General features: G+C 55.8%; 1 protein-coding gene across 6 annotated transcripts; it reads left to right on the top strand.

Moving 5' to 3' along the window:
* Positions 1 to 3,300: 3,300 nt before the first annotated feature.
* KIAA0513 (KIAA0513 ortholog) lies at positions 3,301 to 11,998 on the top strand. Of its 6 annotated transcripts, none has more exons than XM_032447104.2 (13): positions 3,301 to 3,351; positions 5,991 to 6,437; positions 6,688 to 6,787; positions 6,946 to 7,019; positions 7,104 to 7,174; positions 7,556 to 7,763; positions 8,145 to 8,185; positions 8,351 to 8,429; positions 8,686 to 8,763; positions 9,209 to 9,238; positions 10,756 to 10,836; positions 11,093 to 11,187; positions 11,279 to 11,998. In XM_032447104.2, exons 2-13 carry the CDS (start codon positions 6,112 to 6,114, stop codon positions 11,326 to 11,328), a joined length of 1,233 nt encoding a protein of 410 aa, XP_032302995.2. In that variant the 5' UTR covers positions 3,301 to 3,351; positions 5,991 to 6,111; the 3' UTR covers positions 11,329 to 11,998. The 6 variants fall into 6 exon arrangements, with proteins under 6 accessions (XP_032302995.2, XP_085408040.1, XP_015729701.2 ...); XM_015874215.3 differs by lacking the exon at positions 3,301 to 3,351 and adding an exon at positions 3,655 to 3,757; XM_015874216.3 differs by lacking the exon at positions 3,301 to 3,351 and adding an exon at positions 3,908 to 4,359.
* Positions 11,999 to 15,113: the final 3,115 nt, after the last annotated feature.

Raw genomic sequence — 15,113 nt, 5'->3', positions numbered from 1 at the left:
TTTCTCTTTGCTTCTTGTTTTATTCTATGGGGCCTCACCTTTGTGCTTTGTATTTGTTGAGCTCTGTGCACCTCGTGCTGCAGAACCCGGCTCTTTGCAGCCTGTTTCCTCACCTGATGCTGAGTAACTCACCCACCTTCCCAGCAGAGCTTTGCTTTATTTCCCCCTCCTCATCCTTAATGCAAAAGGTTTAATGAGCTCCAAGTTCTACACGGCTAATTAAAGACATGTGCGATCTCTCTTCGCCTCCCCTGGGTGGCGGCGGAGCGGTGCTATATCGCTGTGTGTCCACAATGGGGCTCTATAAGCCTTCCATGTGCTCTGTGCCTCCATCCATCCCTTCCCCACCTGCAATCTCAGTCTGTCGCTCCTGTACCTAAGGATAACACACAACCCTGCCCCTCCTGCAGTGACCCCATTAACCTGCCTGTGTTCCTCCACCCACCCCTGAATCAGTGGGGAAGCTCCAAACATCACGACCCCACCACAACAAGCTCCTTTGCTTCCAACCAAAGCACAGTGTGAGTCTGATAGAGGGAGGGACAGCACTGATCAGAGTCACAGAATGACCCGGGTTGGAAGGGACCTCAAGGATCATGTACTTCCAACCCCCTGCCTGGCAGGGCCACCAAACATACACATTTACTAGATCAGGTTGCCCAGGAGACCCCATAGAGACCCCATAGATCCCCATAGAGACCCCATAGATCAGGTTGCCCATGGCCCCATCCAACCTGGCCTTGAACACCTCCAAGGACGGGGCATCCACAACCTCCCTGTGCAGCCTGTTCCAGTTCCTAACCACTCTCCTAGTGAAGAACTTCCCCCTAACATCCACCCTAAATCTTCCCTCTTTTAACTTCAAACCATTTCCCCGTGTCCTGCTATTGTCAGCCCTAATTTCAGCCCACTGCGGGGCACATAGGGCTGAAAATAGAAACCTTTGCATGAGCACAAGGGAACAGTGCTGCCCCCGAGGCCGGAGCCTTGAATCACACTGATAAGCAGTTGTTTGCCTGAGCTCTGCAGCAGCACATTTTCCCCTCTTCCTTGTTCCAGCTCTTGGCTGCCATCCGACCTCTGGGTTTTGTTCTGTTTCTCTGCTCCCACAGCAGCTCACAAACACTCGGGGCTGTTCCTTGCTGCTGGAAGGGTCTCAAAGGGCAAAACCCCACCTCGGGTTGGGATTCCCTGCTGCCACCCCACAGCAGGTTCTCATTGCAGGATCCAGATGTGGGGCTGCTTCCAGCTGCTTCACAACGGGGTGACAACAACAGCTGTGAGCTCTGCTCTGTTGCAGCACCAGCACCAAACCGTGATGTTATTTGTGCCTTCATATAAAACCCTGCAGAGAAAACCAGAACGTTCCATTCTCCCGGCTCTTATGGGATGGGAAACTGCTGCTGGGTGATGAAGGTTATTAAATGTCAGGGAGAAATAAAGCTGCTCTTTTATTTCATGTTATTTGTCCTCCCCTGAGCTGTGTGTGCTTCGTGCTGCGGTGATAGGAGACGATGGAGCACAGAGCTCTGACTTGCTGCTGGTTTCTCCTCTGCTTGCATTGGGTTTGCACAGCAGAGTTGGATCTCGCTGCTTGGATCCTCCCTGCTGCCGTCACACCGAGCTCTGAATGCAGACCTTTGTGCTCTGTGTTTGCTCCTTATCCATCCCAGCAGGACAAACCCAACCGGCAGCACTGAGAGCTGTTGCACTGCGCTTGCAAGCAGCCAGGCGTGATGCAGAATGCAAGCACAGGGCAGCCCAGCCATCTGCAGCCCTGCATGAAGGCAATACAAGCAGCTGCTCTGCTCCTCCTTGCATGCACCCGGATGCATGTTGAGCTTCCCATACATAAGGAAGCAAGAGGATTTCCCCAGCTGTATTGCCAATAGAGGGGCGTCGGGCAGGGTGCAGCTTAGTGCCACTTACTAGATTGGATTAGGAGAGATTTGCAGAGGGGCCAGTCTGGAAGAACAGCTTGTTGGAGGTGGTTTGAGTGTCACAATGATGCGCGGTGTTGCAATGCAGTGTTGCAGTTGTGTAGGGAGGTGCTGGGTGCTCAGGACAGAAGGGACAGGGGCAGCTTTGTCAGCACAGATGCAGTTGGATCTGGCATGTTGTTGCTGTTCCTCCCATGCTCGCTCTGTCCCAGTCCCTGCAGCAGGATTTTGCTTCACATCCTCCTGCCCTTGAGACCTTGGCTGCTTTCTGGAGCTGTCAGCACCTTCCCCTGCACACTGCACAGCCCTGCTGACCTGCCCTGTGTTTTGCTTGCGGGCGTGGAGCAATAATTACTCAACAGCTCCTTCCATGAAAGAGTCACCACTGAGCTGGGAGGATAATAGGGCATTAATGGGGGGTGATAACCACAGCCACCCCTATAAGCACCCCAGGGTCTGTAAGTGCCCATGGGCTCCCTATAAGCATCCCAAAGTGCACAGGTAACCATAGGATCCCTATATGCACCCCAAGGTCTGTGGGTGCCCATTGGCTCCCTATAAGCACTACAAGGTCTGGGGGTGCCCATGGGCTCCCTACAAGCACTACAAGGTCTGTAGGTGCCTGTGGGTGCCCGTGGGCTCCCTATAAGCATCCCAAACTGTGCAGGTACCCATAGGATTCCTATATGCACCCCAAGGTCTGTGGGTGCCCGTGGGCTCCCTACAAGCACCCCATGCAAACCAGTGCGTCAGGAGCAGGTGAGTGGAAGGCAGTAAATCCCTCTTGATGTTGTTATATAAAGAACTGAGGACCCGGGCTGTGTTTTTACATGTCACTTGCAATTCCTGACGTCTGAGTTAATTACAATAATCATCCTCAGCAGACCAGCAATTAGTGATGCTCTCGGCTTCCCGCTGAGCTCGGATCTTGTCACAGCCACAGCATTTCTCCCATAGGTGTGGGGCAGCTCTACATCCCATGCATGGGGATGGAGCTGCATCCCACTGATGGCCAACATCCCTGTTCTCCTCTGGGATCAGGATGGGGTTCTGCTCCCCATGGGATGCAGTGGGTCTGCATTGCCCATCTCACTGCCCATGGGATGCTCTACTGCAGGAATGGGGGGCTCTGCTTTGGGCTCGGGTGGGTGTAATGCAGAAATAGGGGGGGGTTAAATGGGATCCTTGGTGATGTGCTGGCACACAGGGCTTCAAAAACACCCCAAATCCCCACCCCGGCTATGCGACATCCCATTGGGGCCATCCCTCTATGGGTCTCACGTTGCCGATGGAGCCCCGTGCTTGTCCCTGTCCTCATATCTCGCTGTGCCCGCCCCCTTCCCCCCCCCCGCTTTGGGTTATTTTCTCTTTCCCATTCTGATCGCTCTTTTTTATTCCCAGATCAACGCAGGTAACGCGATCGGGGCTCCCAAAATAACCAAAGGAGGCGGAAGAAAGCTGGGAAAACCCTCTTGGACGGGGAGGGGTTTTGCATCATAACTCAGAGCCGGGTTGTGCGGGGGGGGGTTGGTAAGGGGGTGGGAGGGGGTTGAGGGGAGGGGGGGGAGCCGCCAAGCGTGGCGAAATAGCACAAAAGCCTTTTTCCTTCCTCTTCCTCCCAGCGCAGCAGCTGCTGTGCGCCGTGTGCGTGTCTGCGTGGGCAGAGGGGAGGGGGGAAAGGAGGGGGGACGTGAGCTCCGGAGGGAGGGATCGTGTTGTTGTCATCCATCCATCCATCCTTCCTTCCATCCTTCCATCCATCCGTCTGTCCGTCCGTCCGTCCCCGAGAGAAGCGACGTGGCGGCCGCTGGGTGCAGGTAAAGAACTTGTAGGGGGGAGGGGGGGGTGTAAAGTGGGGGGGGGAGCCGGGGTGAGACCCCAATTGAGGGCAGGCTGTGGGTGGGGGATTCATCCGTCCATCTTCTTCTGTGTGCCCTGTCATAAGCTCTGTAGGGTGGGCACAAGGCGTAGGGCTCCTTCTAAAGGCTGAGGTTTAAAGGCTGTGGGGGGACAGCCAGGTTGAGGGGTGGGCCATAGTTTGCCTGCAGCCTCCCCTGTCCTCATGCTCTGTGCTGGACCCAACTGGCATGCATTGAATGCGGGAGGTCTCAGCCCTCAGCTGAGCATTGCAGCACCTGGAGGTGGGGGGTTAAAATGAAGCAAACAGCCCCAGCTTGCTTTTATTACGCTGTGAGGGTTGGGATATCCCAGCACAGGGGTATGTGGAGTCAGCAAGGACACGGCTGGGTTAAACCCGGATTGAACAGAGCGTGGCTCTGCTGTCAGCGTGGGGACAAGGACATTGGGAGCAGCTCTTATCATCCCTGCTCTGTCTGAGGCTGGAGGTTGGTGGGTGCTCAAAGCCACCATAGGTGGGTGCAGGACACCCAGCTTAGCAGGGCTGCTGTGTTGGATAGAGGTGAGTGTCCCGTTGTTTGCTTGGTGCTACGGGAGGGGTCAGCGGGGACAGGACCGACCAGTTCCCACGGTGCAAACAGGCTGTTCCCTGCTGTGCACCGAGCAATCCTTGGCAGGAGAACAGCTTTGTGCCTTTGTGCACCTTTGGGACACCCCGTGCAGAGCAATGCAAAGCTGAGGGCTGGGAGCTGAGAGCAGAAGGGATATGGCTGCATTGTGGAGCGGTGCCAGGGCTGAGCAATGCATGGCCAGAAGGTTTCGTTCTGCCTTTCCTAGGGCAGGGAGATGGGCTGGGTCTCCTATGGAGCTGCTGAGTCTATGGGTGCCCAGAAGGCAGAGATCAGAGCAGTGCACCCTTGCAGCCCCATGCACAGCACTGTGATGGTTAAAGCTGAGGTTACGATGCTGGGGTGGGGTTATGATGCTGGGGGGCTCTCTCTGCTCCATTCCCCTTCCAGTTCCCATTTCCCAAAGCTGTAACCCCCCACCCCAGGCCCTTGCAGTGCTTCCTTTCCTCTCAGGAAAGCTCCTCCTTTTCCTTCCCCTCCATAAAGCTGAGCAGGCCGTGTGACATCCCCCCCCCCTCTCCCCCCCTTATATTTTCCTGCTGAAGAGGAGCAGTTCTCAAGGCTGGCTCTATGTGAGCCAAGTCCTGGTTAGCAGCGTTCCCTGGCTGTCACCCTCCAGCACTGATTTATTGTCTGCCTGCCCATAGGGAATATAGAAGCACTGGGTGCTCAAGGGGATGCCCATGGCTGGCATAAGCAGTGCCTAAAGCAGCTTCTGTGGCCTCTGCTCTCTAACAGTGCTTAACCACGAGCTGGTGAGCAGGTGGTTAAAGCCTTTTTGGCCACCTGCAAGCAGAACACATCTCCTCACTCTGCCTTCAGCCTTGGCCAGGGTTCTGCTGAGCTGGCAGATTCCCATTGTGAGTTTTGGGGTCTTGAATCCCAAAGCTTCTCTCCTGGAGTATCATTTACTGTGCATGATGACTCGGTGGATGCTGCGTTGTAGGGCAGGGCATATGGGACAGGGCTGGGGGACACCCCTCTGCTTGGTGGTGCAGGGAGAAAGCAAGGCAGAGCTGCAGGAGGAGCCTGTGCTGCATAGCACTGCTGGCTGCAGGTCCATAGTGTGCATCGTGGCTTGCATCCAGCTCTGGCACAGCCTGGGATGCTTGGGGACAAACTGGGTTGGGATGGATGGAGCCCTGCAGAGGGCACACAGCCAGCTGGGAGCGTTCAGCATCCCTCTGCACTGCAGCTGCTGGATGCTGAGCTGCCTGGTGATCCTGGTGCCTGCAGCAGCGTCCTTGGGGCTCTGTCAGGACTTGGGTTCAAAGGGGGACACGGTGCTGGTGTCACGGAGGGGGATGAGTCACCAGAGATGAGATTTGGGGACAGTGACATGCAGAACAGCATCACCCATCAGGATGGGAGATGTCAGATCCCAAATGTGGCACACAGAGTGGGCTAAGGGATGAGAAACCCTCTTGAAGGACACATAAAGCATTCCAGCTCTGAGTGGCTTTGATGTATCTGATGGGAAGCAGCCCGGTGTGCCCACCCCATGCAACTGCTGATGGGCACCATGCGGGCACTGATGCCACCCTGTCTTTCCCCTGTCTTCCAGATGCCCCATGACAGCTTGTTCTCCATCACACAGCCCCACCTGCTGTAGCCATCCCCTTCTCCCTGGTTCCTGATGGTGCGGTGAGGGACCCACCAGAACACCGCACCCCACACACAGAGCCATGGAGGCCCCCCCAGATGTGCCCGTTGGGAACCTCATCGACTTCAGCACTGAAGCTCCCACCCACGCCCCCTCAGAGCCCTCTCCTCCAGCTGAACCCAGTGACAACGGGCACCTGGAGGAGGTGACAGCAGAGGAGAGCGATGCCACTGAGTCTGCAGACAGCGAGAACGACATGGGTGAATCCCCTGCACATTGGGGCCACCGCCGCTCCTCCTCAGCTGAATCCTTCTCCTCCAACCACAGCACTGGGTCAGCCAGGGATGAGGCAGCAGCTGAACGCAGGGACTTTGTGCGGCACTACGTGGAGAAGATCTTCACTGGGGGGTGAGCAGCCTGAGAGTGATGGATAACATTGGGGCTGGGGCTGGAAGCCTGTCTTGGCTGCTCAGCTCCTGCTGCTGCTTCTCCCTTTTCCTTCCCCCTTTCTGAGCAGTGGGAGGTGGAGGGTCCAAAAGGCGGCATCCAAAAGGATGCGCCCACAGCATCCCCTATGTATCATCCCTGCTGCCAGCACCGCTCCATCCAGCAGCCGTAAGGGAAGCCTCAGCTGTAACGGTGTATGATTTCATTGCAGAGAGGATCTGGAGCAGGAGGAGAAGGCGAGGTTTGGGGAGCTGTGCAGCGGTGAGGACGGGAAGGGCAGAGAGTGGTTCGCCAGATACGTGAGCGCACAGGTGAGTGCCTGCAATGGGGGATGGCAGATGGAGCCGTGCTGTAGGACAGCGGGATGCATGGGATGGGAGCACCAAGGGCATCTCAGTGCTGTTATACAACAGCTGTGATGCCAGAGAGAATTCCCCAATAACACAAGCCCTGGGTTTGGTGCCTGCAGCGCTGCAACTCCAAGTGTGTGTCGGAGCAGACCTTCTACCGCCTGATGCAATCCTTCGCCCTGGTGCTGTTTGAGTAAGTGCTGGAGGGTTTGCTTTGCTGCTGCTGTGAGCATGATTCTGCTCTGCTGGGGTCCTCACTGAGCCCTCCCCAAATCAGGTGTCACCAGATGGATGATTTCAGCCCTGCCAAGAACCTCATGACCATGTGTTTCACGTACTACTACATTGGTAAGGGGGCACCTGCACCTTGTGCTGGGGGTGAAGTGCTCTGCATTGCAGGTGCTGGGTGTGGAGAGGGTGATGGGAAGGCTCTGAGCTTGGTGTTGGAGCTATGCAGACCTTGTTGGAGCCATGCAAACCTTGCTGGGTTGGGTTGTCCATCCTTCTTGCTGGGGGTATGTGGTGATCTCCAGATGTTCCCCAGCTCTGGGGACATCAGAAACACCTCATTCCCTGTTGTGTGGAGGTCACATCCCCGTGGCAGGCTGGATTTCCTATCCAAAACCCACAAGAATTGGGATGGGGAGGGTTTTTGTCTGGCTCCTTGTCTTTCTAACGCTGCTCAGAGCTGAGCCACAGGGGGCTGAGCTCTTGGGGTATCACCCACAGGGAAGACCCACGTGCTGCCCTTGGAAGCCAAGGAGAAGCCCACGGGCAGCATTGACTCATACCTGAAGTCGGCCAACAGCTGGTTGGCAGAGAAGAAGGACATTGCAGAGAGGCTGCTGAAAAACACATCAGCCAAGACAGAGAATGTCAAGGGCTTCTTCGGGGGCCTGGAGACCAAACTGAAGGGTCCTGCAGCCAAAAAGAGCGAGTGGGTACCTCTGTGTTGGGTGGGCAGGGAGGGCTGATGGTGCCAGGAGACACCTGGGTGTAGGGATATAGAAGACGTGGGGTTATAATGACCATGGGAAGTGGTGATGACATGGGAGTCCTGTGTCCCTTGGGGTGGTGATACCTGGTTCAAGGAGATGCTGCCACTACTCTGTGGTCTTCTATGTGGGATGGGATGGGATGGGATGGGATGGGATGGGATGGGATGGGATGGGCACCAACATCTCCTGTCTGCCTTTCTGGCTCTGGGGATGGTGGCACAGGAGCAATGATTCACAGGGGATTTCCTTTGCCAAGGGGCCTGGGTGGTGTTGTTCTGGCTGTCACTTGTTGGGAGCTAACACTGATTTCTGTGCCACAGCGAAGGTGAGGACAAAGCAAAGGAGAAGCTGAAGAAGACGGGTGAGTGGAGCCAGCATTGCTGATTCAGGCATGGCAAAGGAATCCGTGGGGAAAGAGCATGGGGTGGAAGCAGTGCTGGAGCTGAGGGGTTGGGGGGAGCAGAGGGAAGGCTGGTGCTTTCCTCTTGAGCTCTCTGTGCCCAAATATCACCATGTGTCCCCTCAGTTTCCATGCAGAGCCCAGAGGAGGAGAAGAAAGGAGAGAAGATCTACTTGTACATGCACCTCAAGCAGCAGCCCATCTGGTAACGCTGGGCAAACTGGGTCCTGCTGGGGTTTGCCCACTTGCCCCCATAACTGTATGAGGTTTGGGGTGGGGTGGAGAGTGGGCAGCATAGGACCCCCCCCCACACATACACTGGTGGGATGGAGCATGAAGCCCTCATTTTCCCCCATTGAGCCACATGTGTCAGACCCATTGAGTCACCTCCCAGCCTGTGGGATGCTGGTATGGGAGGCACAAGGGGGGGACAACCACTGACCCACATCCCTGCCCTATAGGCACAACCTGCGCTTCTGGAACGCCGCCTTCTTCGACGCAGTGCACTGCGAGCGCAGGAAGCGCTCCCCCACCACCAGGTATGACCTTCCTCCTTTCCATTCAAGGAGCATAAAGGTTTCCCTGCTTATTTCGCATCGTCATCGTCACTCATGGGCAGCCAGGCCGCTGTAACTGCGTTGGCTTTGATTAAGCCCCAAATTAGCAGCAGCAAATGTCTCACAAGGACATGAGCCACCGGCAGCTGCTCTCCGCTCCGGGTGCCGTTCCCAATTACTCTGATGGCTGAGCCTGACTAACAAACGCTCCCAGCATCTCGTGGGGAGGGAGAGTGGGGAGGGGGGGGGGGGGGGGGGGGGGGAGGCGGTGTCACTAAATTCCTCTTTTTCTCTCTCTTTTCCCTCTCTCTGCCTCTTAACAACCTCCTCTGGTCCGTCCTTCTCCCCCCTTCTCTCTCCATCCACCTCTCTTGCATGATCTGTCCCTGTGCCACTTTTGTCGGCCCCGTGTCTGCTGCCGCTCCAGAGGGAACGTTGGGGAGGAAGAGGAGAAGAGGTGTGTGTCTGTCCGCATCCCTCCCTCACATCACCTACCAGGGGTCCCTTCAGCCCCACACTCTGCCTGGGGGCCTCACGTGTGCATTGCATTGCTGCACCAGGGAGCATTGCTGCACTGTGCATCACGCAGAGCTCCTGCAAATGAATGGGTTTCTCTCCTGTTAATGCTGCTTTGAAAGAAGCCCAGCCTGCTGCAGCATGATGCAGTGGGAATGGGATACCCAGCTGCTGGGGGATGGGGTTGTGTCCTGGGCAGGTTTGGGGCATGAAGTGGGTCTGTCTGTGCAGAAGGCATCACTCCATTCTATCCTTCCTGCTCACTGCTGCTGGTTGTTGCTGGAAAGAGCAATTTGCAGTTGGAACATCTGCAATCTGGTTTTGTTGCATCTACGTTGCCACCCCTATATACAAAGCAAGCTGCAAAGAGGGGCTGTGTTATAATTACAAGTGAATCCTCCCAGCTGCAAAGCCCCGAATGGGTCGGTGGTGCTGGGATCTGGGTATGCTCCAAACTGCAGGAGCACGGTGTGTCTGACTGCAGAGCAAACCCCTCCAGCTGAGGGTCTGACCCAGAGCTCAGGGTTCGTTGAGCCTTGGCCATAAATCATCCTCATGGGTAAGGATAACTTCGTTGTGCTTGGATGGAGCATCACCCTGCAGCAGGAGGGAAGGAAGGAGCAAGTCCTGCATCTACTCCCACTGAGCTCAAGGGTCTGGGCAGAGCTCAGAGCTCCCACACCCAGCCAGCAGCACAGCAAATTTGTTTTGGGTGCTTTGGAGCTCTCATCCTTTCCATGTTTCAGCTCTATGGATCAGAACTAACCTCCCTGATCCCTGCCCAGCATCGCTTCCCGCTCGCCCTGCACCCCCGCTCTTCTCCTCTTCCTTCTCCTCCATATGGATATATCTCTTCTTCCTCTCCCCCTTTCTCCTTGCCTTTCCTTGGCTGTGAACTCTTAGAAGGGGGCTGGCTTCATTCTGGAGCTGCACTTACTGTGGTGTGCATGCACTGAGCTCCCCTTGGCACCACCCCAGCACTGTGCACCACTGCGGTGACACTTCAGTCCTGCCCAGTGTGACTTTATTCCCCAAGTCCCATGAGTGGGACACATGCTACCATCTAGATCTGGTTGCACTGAGTTTTGAGCCCCATCCTTCAGGCTGTGCACTGGTCACACTGCTGGGGAAAGGAATGGGGGGGAGCTGGGGGATCCTTGAGTGCAGAGCTGTGAACTGGGGATGTGGCTTTGGTTTGGGGTTCGGGAGGGGAAGGAGAGCCCTCCTGCATGGCTGGGGGCTCCAGGAGATGCAGGTCCCTATGCAGCAGGCAGGGAAGTGTCTGGAGGTGGGGATGGGCATCCCCAAGAGCTGTGAGCTTATATCCCCTTGCTATAAGGAGGGCTCTGAAGGTCAGGTGTGAAATCAGGGCTGTTTCTTGGTGGTAGAAGACATTTATCCCAGGTTACCTTTTGCTGGGGGGGGTTTGGTGATGCCAGGTGTGCTTGTGCCTTGCAGGGAGAAGTGGTGCCATATGACACAGGAGGAGAGGGACGACAGCCTGCGCTTCAATGAGAACATCACCTTTGGGCAGCTGGGGTGAGCTGGGAGTGCTGGGATCCCACGTGCCGTGCTTGGGATGTCCCCTCTGCTGGGGAAATGGGCAGAGTATCCCCAGTGCTTTTCTATGGGACTTGCTTCTGCCCTTTTGCTTGTAAATCCCAGCTCTACAGCGTCTCACACTTGAGCATCACCTGCTGCAAAGGGCAGTGGGGAGGAAGAGGAAGGTGGGGAGGAGGAGGAAGGACCATTTGGCCCTGCCCTCACCAAGTGCCCACCCTCTGTCCTTCCTCAGCACCTTCATCCACAACATGTTGGCGTTTGGCCTCACCAAGAAGCTCTGCAGCGACTTCCTCAAGAAGCAGGCGACCATTGGCAATTTGGATGAAGGTGGGGCTGGGGGGGGTTGATACACATCACCCCCACTGGGATGCTTCATCCCGGCCTATGTACCACTTTCTATGTACTTCTCCCCTTGCAGAGCAATACAAGCTGCTCAGCGACCACATTGAGCAGATGGCCACCGAGTAGCGGCACGGCGAGATGGCAACCAGAGCAGGTGGGGGAGGGCAAACCTGCCCCCCAGAACAAAGCTGGGCTGCTTGAAACCACCCAAACACACACGTGTGGAGCTGCCATACACCCGCATGACCATCCGCCAGACTTCAGAGCTGCACCATGGGCAGCCCATAGAAATAGGAGCCAACAGCCCTATATCCCTCGCAGGAGCCTCTTGTGCGTATTTCCAGAGCAGACAAGACCCAGCGGTGTGTTTTGTCACTTAAACAAGAACCAACCAACCAAAAAGGCAAGAAAAAAGCAAGCTGAAAAATAAAGAGTGGTTGCTGCTCCCACTCTGCAGCCCCAGCTATGCAGCCAAGCAGGTTCTGATGCAGGTCCTGATGCGCTCCTTGGTACAGCAACTGCAGGACATTGGGACATCACTGCCCCCAGAGTGGAGGTTTCCCCGTGTATCCCATAAGAGAAATAGCAGAGCAGGTCCCCGAGGCAGAGCCCTTCCCAGTTCTGTTTGCTTGGGGGGGGGGCACTGCCGGTTTGCACTTTGTGTGTGATGGATGGAGAGGAGCTCTCTCCTCATTCCTGCTGCGTTTATCTCCTACTCCCCTCTTCCCTCCCCCTAAACCTAAAGAGTATATTATTTGCATGTGTATTTTTCTAAAAAATAAACAAATAAACCAAACACTCTCCCTATGATTCCCCTCTGTCCCCCCTCATGTCCATTGCGCTCTGGGTTCATCCATCCTGGGATCTGAGATGTTTCAGGGCTGGATGCTTAATGGAGTGGGGGGGTAGGAGCCCACATCCATGGGGTCTCTGTATGGCCATGCTGTGTCCCTGCCCTGGAGGGCACACAGTCCATAGGAACATTCATTGGGGGGGTCCTTCAGGCCTAATTCCTGCAGAAACGGGGCACAGGAATGGATGAATTCAGTCCCTATGTCCCCACCTGTGCTGAGATGTCTTATCTGGGGGTTCTGCTTAGGAAAACATGGGTGTGGGCTGATTAACTCATGCAGGTAATGGTTGTGTTAAGGGTTGCTCTGAGCATAGCAAACAGCCTTATCCCCACCTCCCTTTCTCCAAGGATAAGAGAGCGTTTGCTTCCCAGGCTCTGAGGGTTTTATTGTATCTCTGTCAAGGATCTCCCTGTTGTCACAGCACCTGGGAGCAATATCTGTTTAGAACAGAAGGAGTTGGTGGTGGAGGTGTGGTTACAGCCGACCCTTAGCCACCTTTTGTTCCTCTGTCAGCGCCTTTTTCAGATGTTCATCACTCAATAACAGCCTTAATTTGATGGCGAGAGGGAGGGGAGCCCCTGCAGTCAGTAGGTGGCTGTGATTGCTGGGGGACCAGTGGTGTGGGGCAGGAGATGCTCTGACTCCATCAGGAGGGTACAGGGCCATACAGGCTGCCTGTCCCCTGGGGGGATGCTGGTGGGTATCGCAATGCGGATCATCGCTCCGACTCGGGTAGCTCTAAAGGGACACCACCCCTGTGTCGCACCCGGAGGGAGGCAGGTCGGACCCGGGTGCAATAGAACTCGGTTTCGCGGCCCCACCGTGTGTCTGCAAAGCGAAATGCAGCTCTGGATGCTGCTGCCCGCTGTTGTGAGCGGGGAAATCCAGGCAGAGGCGCTCCCGTTTGCTCCTCTATAGATATAGGGACGGCGTGCGCCGGTCGGGATGATGCAGCCTTGTGTGTCATCCCCACAAACCGCCCTGTTAGAGGATCGTGGATGAGTCCTTGTGCTGTCTGTGCCAGCATCCCCTCTGCAGACACAACTTCCGAGGCTCAGAGGGCTGAAGTCCAACAAAGGTCCTTCTGGGGAGGGTTTGCAGTAGAAACTGGGAAGCTCTCATACAGGAAAATGACCTCTTTTAATATATATATAGTATATTATTTCTTCCTTTCAGGAGCACAAATGTCCCTGGTCTGCCTTGCAGGGACCCATCGCTCCTGCTTTGGGGTGGCTGAGAGATGAGCTGGAGCCACTGCATGTGCAGACAGAGCTCCGGACAGTGAGAGAACACATCTGTCCTTCATGGCCACGTCCCAGATGTGACTCACATCCTTTAGCTCTGCTCTCCCAACTCAAGCTGCTTGTGTTCAGGCAAGGTCGTTGCCGGGGATGCTTTCCAGTTTGCTTTCAGCAGGGTTTCACCAGCCCCATCTCTCCTGGCTCCCTGGAGGCTGATGGGCTCAGCTGTGAGCAGAGCAGGACGTGCTCTGCGGGGGCTGGATCAGCTGGAAAATCCCTGTTTGCTCCTGCCAGGGCTGCGTGATGCCGCTCCCTCCAGCAGACAGCACTGGAGTTGGCTGTGCACAGTGCTCAGCACAGAGGATGTGGGGTTGCACTTGGGTGACCCGGTGGCTGTGTCTCCATGGGCAGACATAGCAGTGCTTCTACTACCAGGACTGAGGGTCCATGGGGTGTGTTCTTGCCCTTCCAGCATCACACAGACTCTCCAGGGAGAGGGGAGGGGAAGTAGGATCTTGTTCTGTGTCTTTACCAGGGCATCTTCTCCATCCTCTGCCCCCAAAAATACCAATGAAACAACTTCTCTTCATCCCCCATGGACTGGGTTTAAGTGAGAGCCATGGCATGAAGAGAAGACCACTGCTTTACTGAATAAAGGGGAAGGGGAGATGGTTTGCATGTGGCTGTTGGCACCCATCCCCTCCTGTGCCCCCTGGGGGCTGCCAGCCCTGGCAGATGTGATGCTCCAGGAGCTCTGTGCTCAAGGACGCTCAGCTGTGAGCAGAGGGTTGAATTGCCTAAGGTGGCACTGCTGCTCTTTGTGGTGTTTTCTCCTTGTTTTCCTCTCTCTCTCTCTCTGTCTGCTGGCAGCAACAGCAGCAAAAACACCCCGAGTGCTGCCTGCACGGTGCGACTGCGCAGGGCAGCGATGTGACGCACGGAGCAGGAGGTGACAGCTGTGAATGTCCTCATCTCAGCACATCCCCACCTCTGCTCCCAGCAGCTCCCAGCACTGGGGAGGGGCTGGTCTGGCAGTGATGGAGAGGAAGGGGATGCAGGAGAGGTTTGACCCCCCACCTTCCCTTTATGTGCTGGGGATGCTGAGCCTTCTTGCATCCACCTCCCATTATCCTGCACACTCCAGGTGTGTGTACCCCCCACTTCACCTCCTGGCTCTCATTTCAATTGAAAGCATCCTGCATTTCCCCCCCCTCCCCTCCTCCCTTCCATGTGCATTTTCAGCCTGTGCTAAAACAGCCCTGTTTTTCTGGCTGGTTACTCGTGCTCGCCCAGGTGGAAAGCTCGCTCATGCAGCAGGAGCAAAGCATTTAACAGAGCTCAGTGCTTTCCTTCCTGCCCTTCTCTTGCAGCTGCAAAGGAAAACCAGAAGCTCTCGACCTTCTGAAGCTCTTATTTCCCAGCGGGGCACAAAACCCTTTTGCTTAAGGCACAGAACCATGTGTCCTCATGCTGCACAGGTTGGGGACAGCCTGTCCCAGCCTGGTGGCACCCACTGCCTGCAGGGACAGCCTGTGCCATTGAGAACACAAAGCGCTTTGTGCGGCTGCAAAACGTTCCCCCCCACCCTTTCCCCATGCACACACACACACACATCAAATGCATCCTGAGGTTTGTGGAACTGGAAGTCAACGTGTTTCTTTCTTCTCTTAATTGCTGTAATTTGTCCTGCACAGCCAGGCTCGGCTCCAGGCTTCTCTCAGTGGATGCGTTTAGGTTTTGGTGCTGTGCGGATGGAGTGATGCAGCAGATGTGCTGTGCCCTGTGTGTGCATCCTGGTTGTGCTCCTGACACGGTT

This window comes from Coturnix japonica, chromosome 6 (assembly GCF_054131305.1).
Source record: "Coturnix japonica strain WE chromosome 6, WE-NBRP24, whole genome shotgun sequence".
Lineage (NCBI taxonomy): Eukaryota > Metazoa > Chordata > Aves > Galliformes > Phasianidae > Coturnix > Coturnix japonica.
This window is presented reverse-complemented; position numbering and strand designations above follow the sequence as displayed.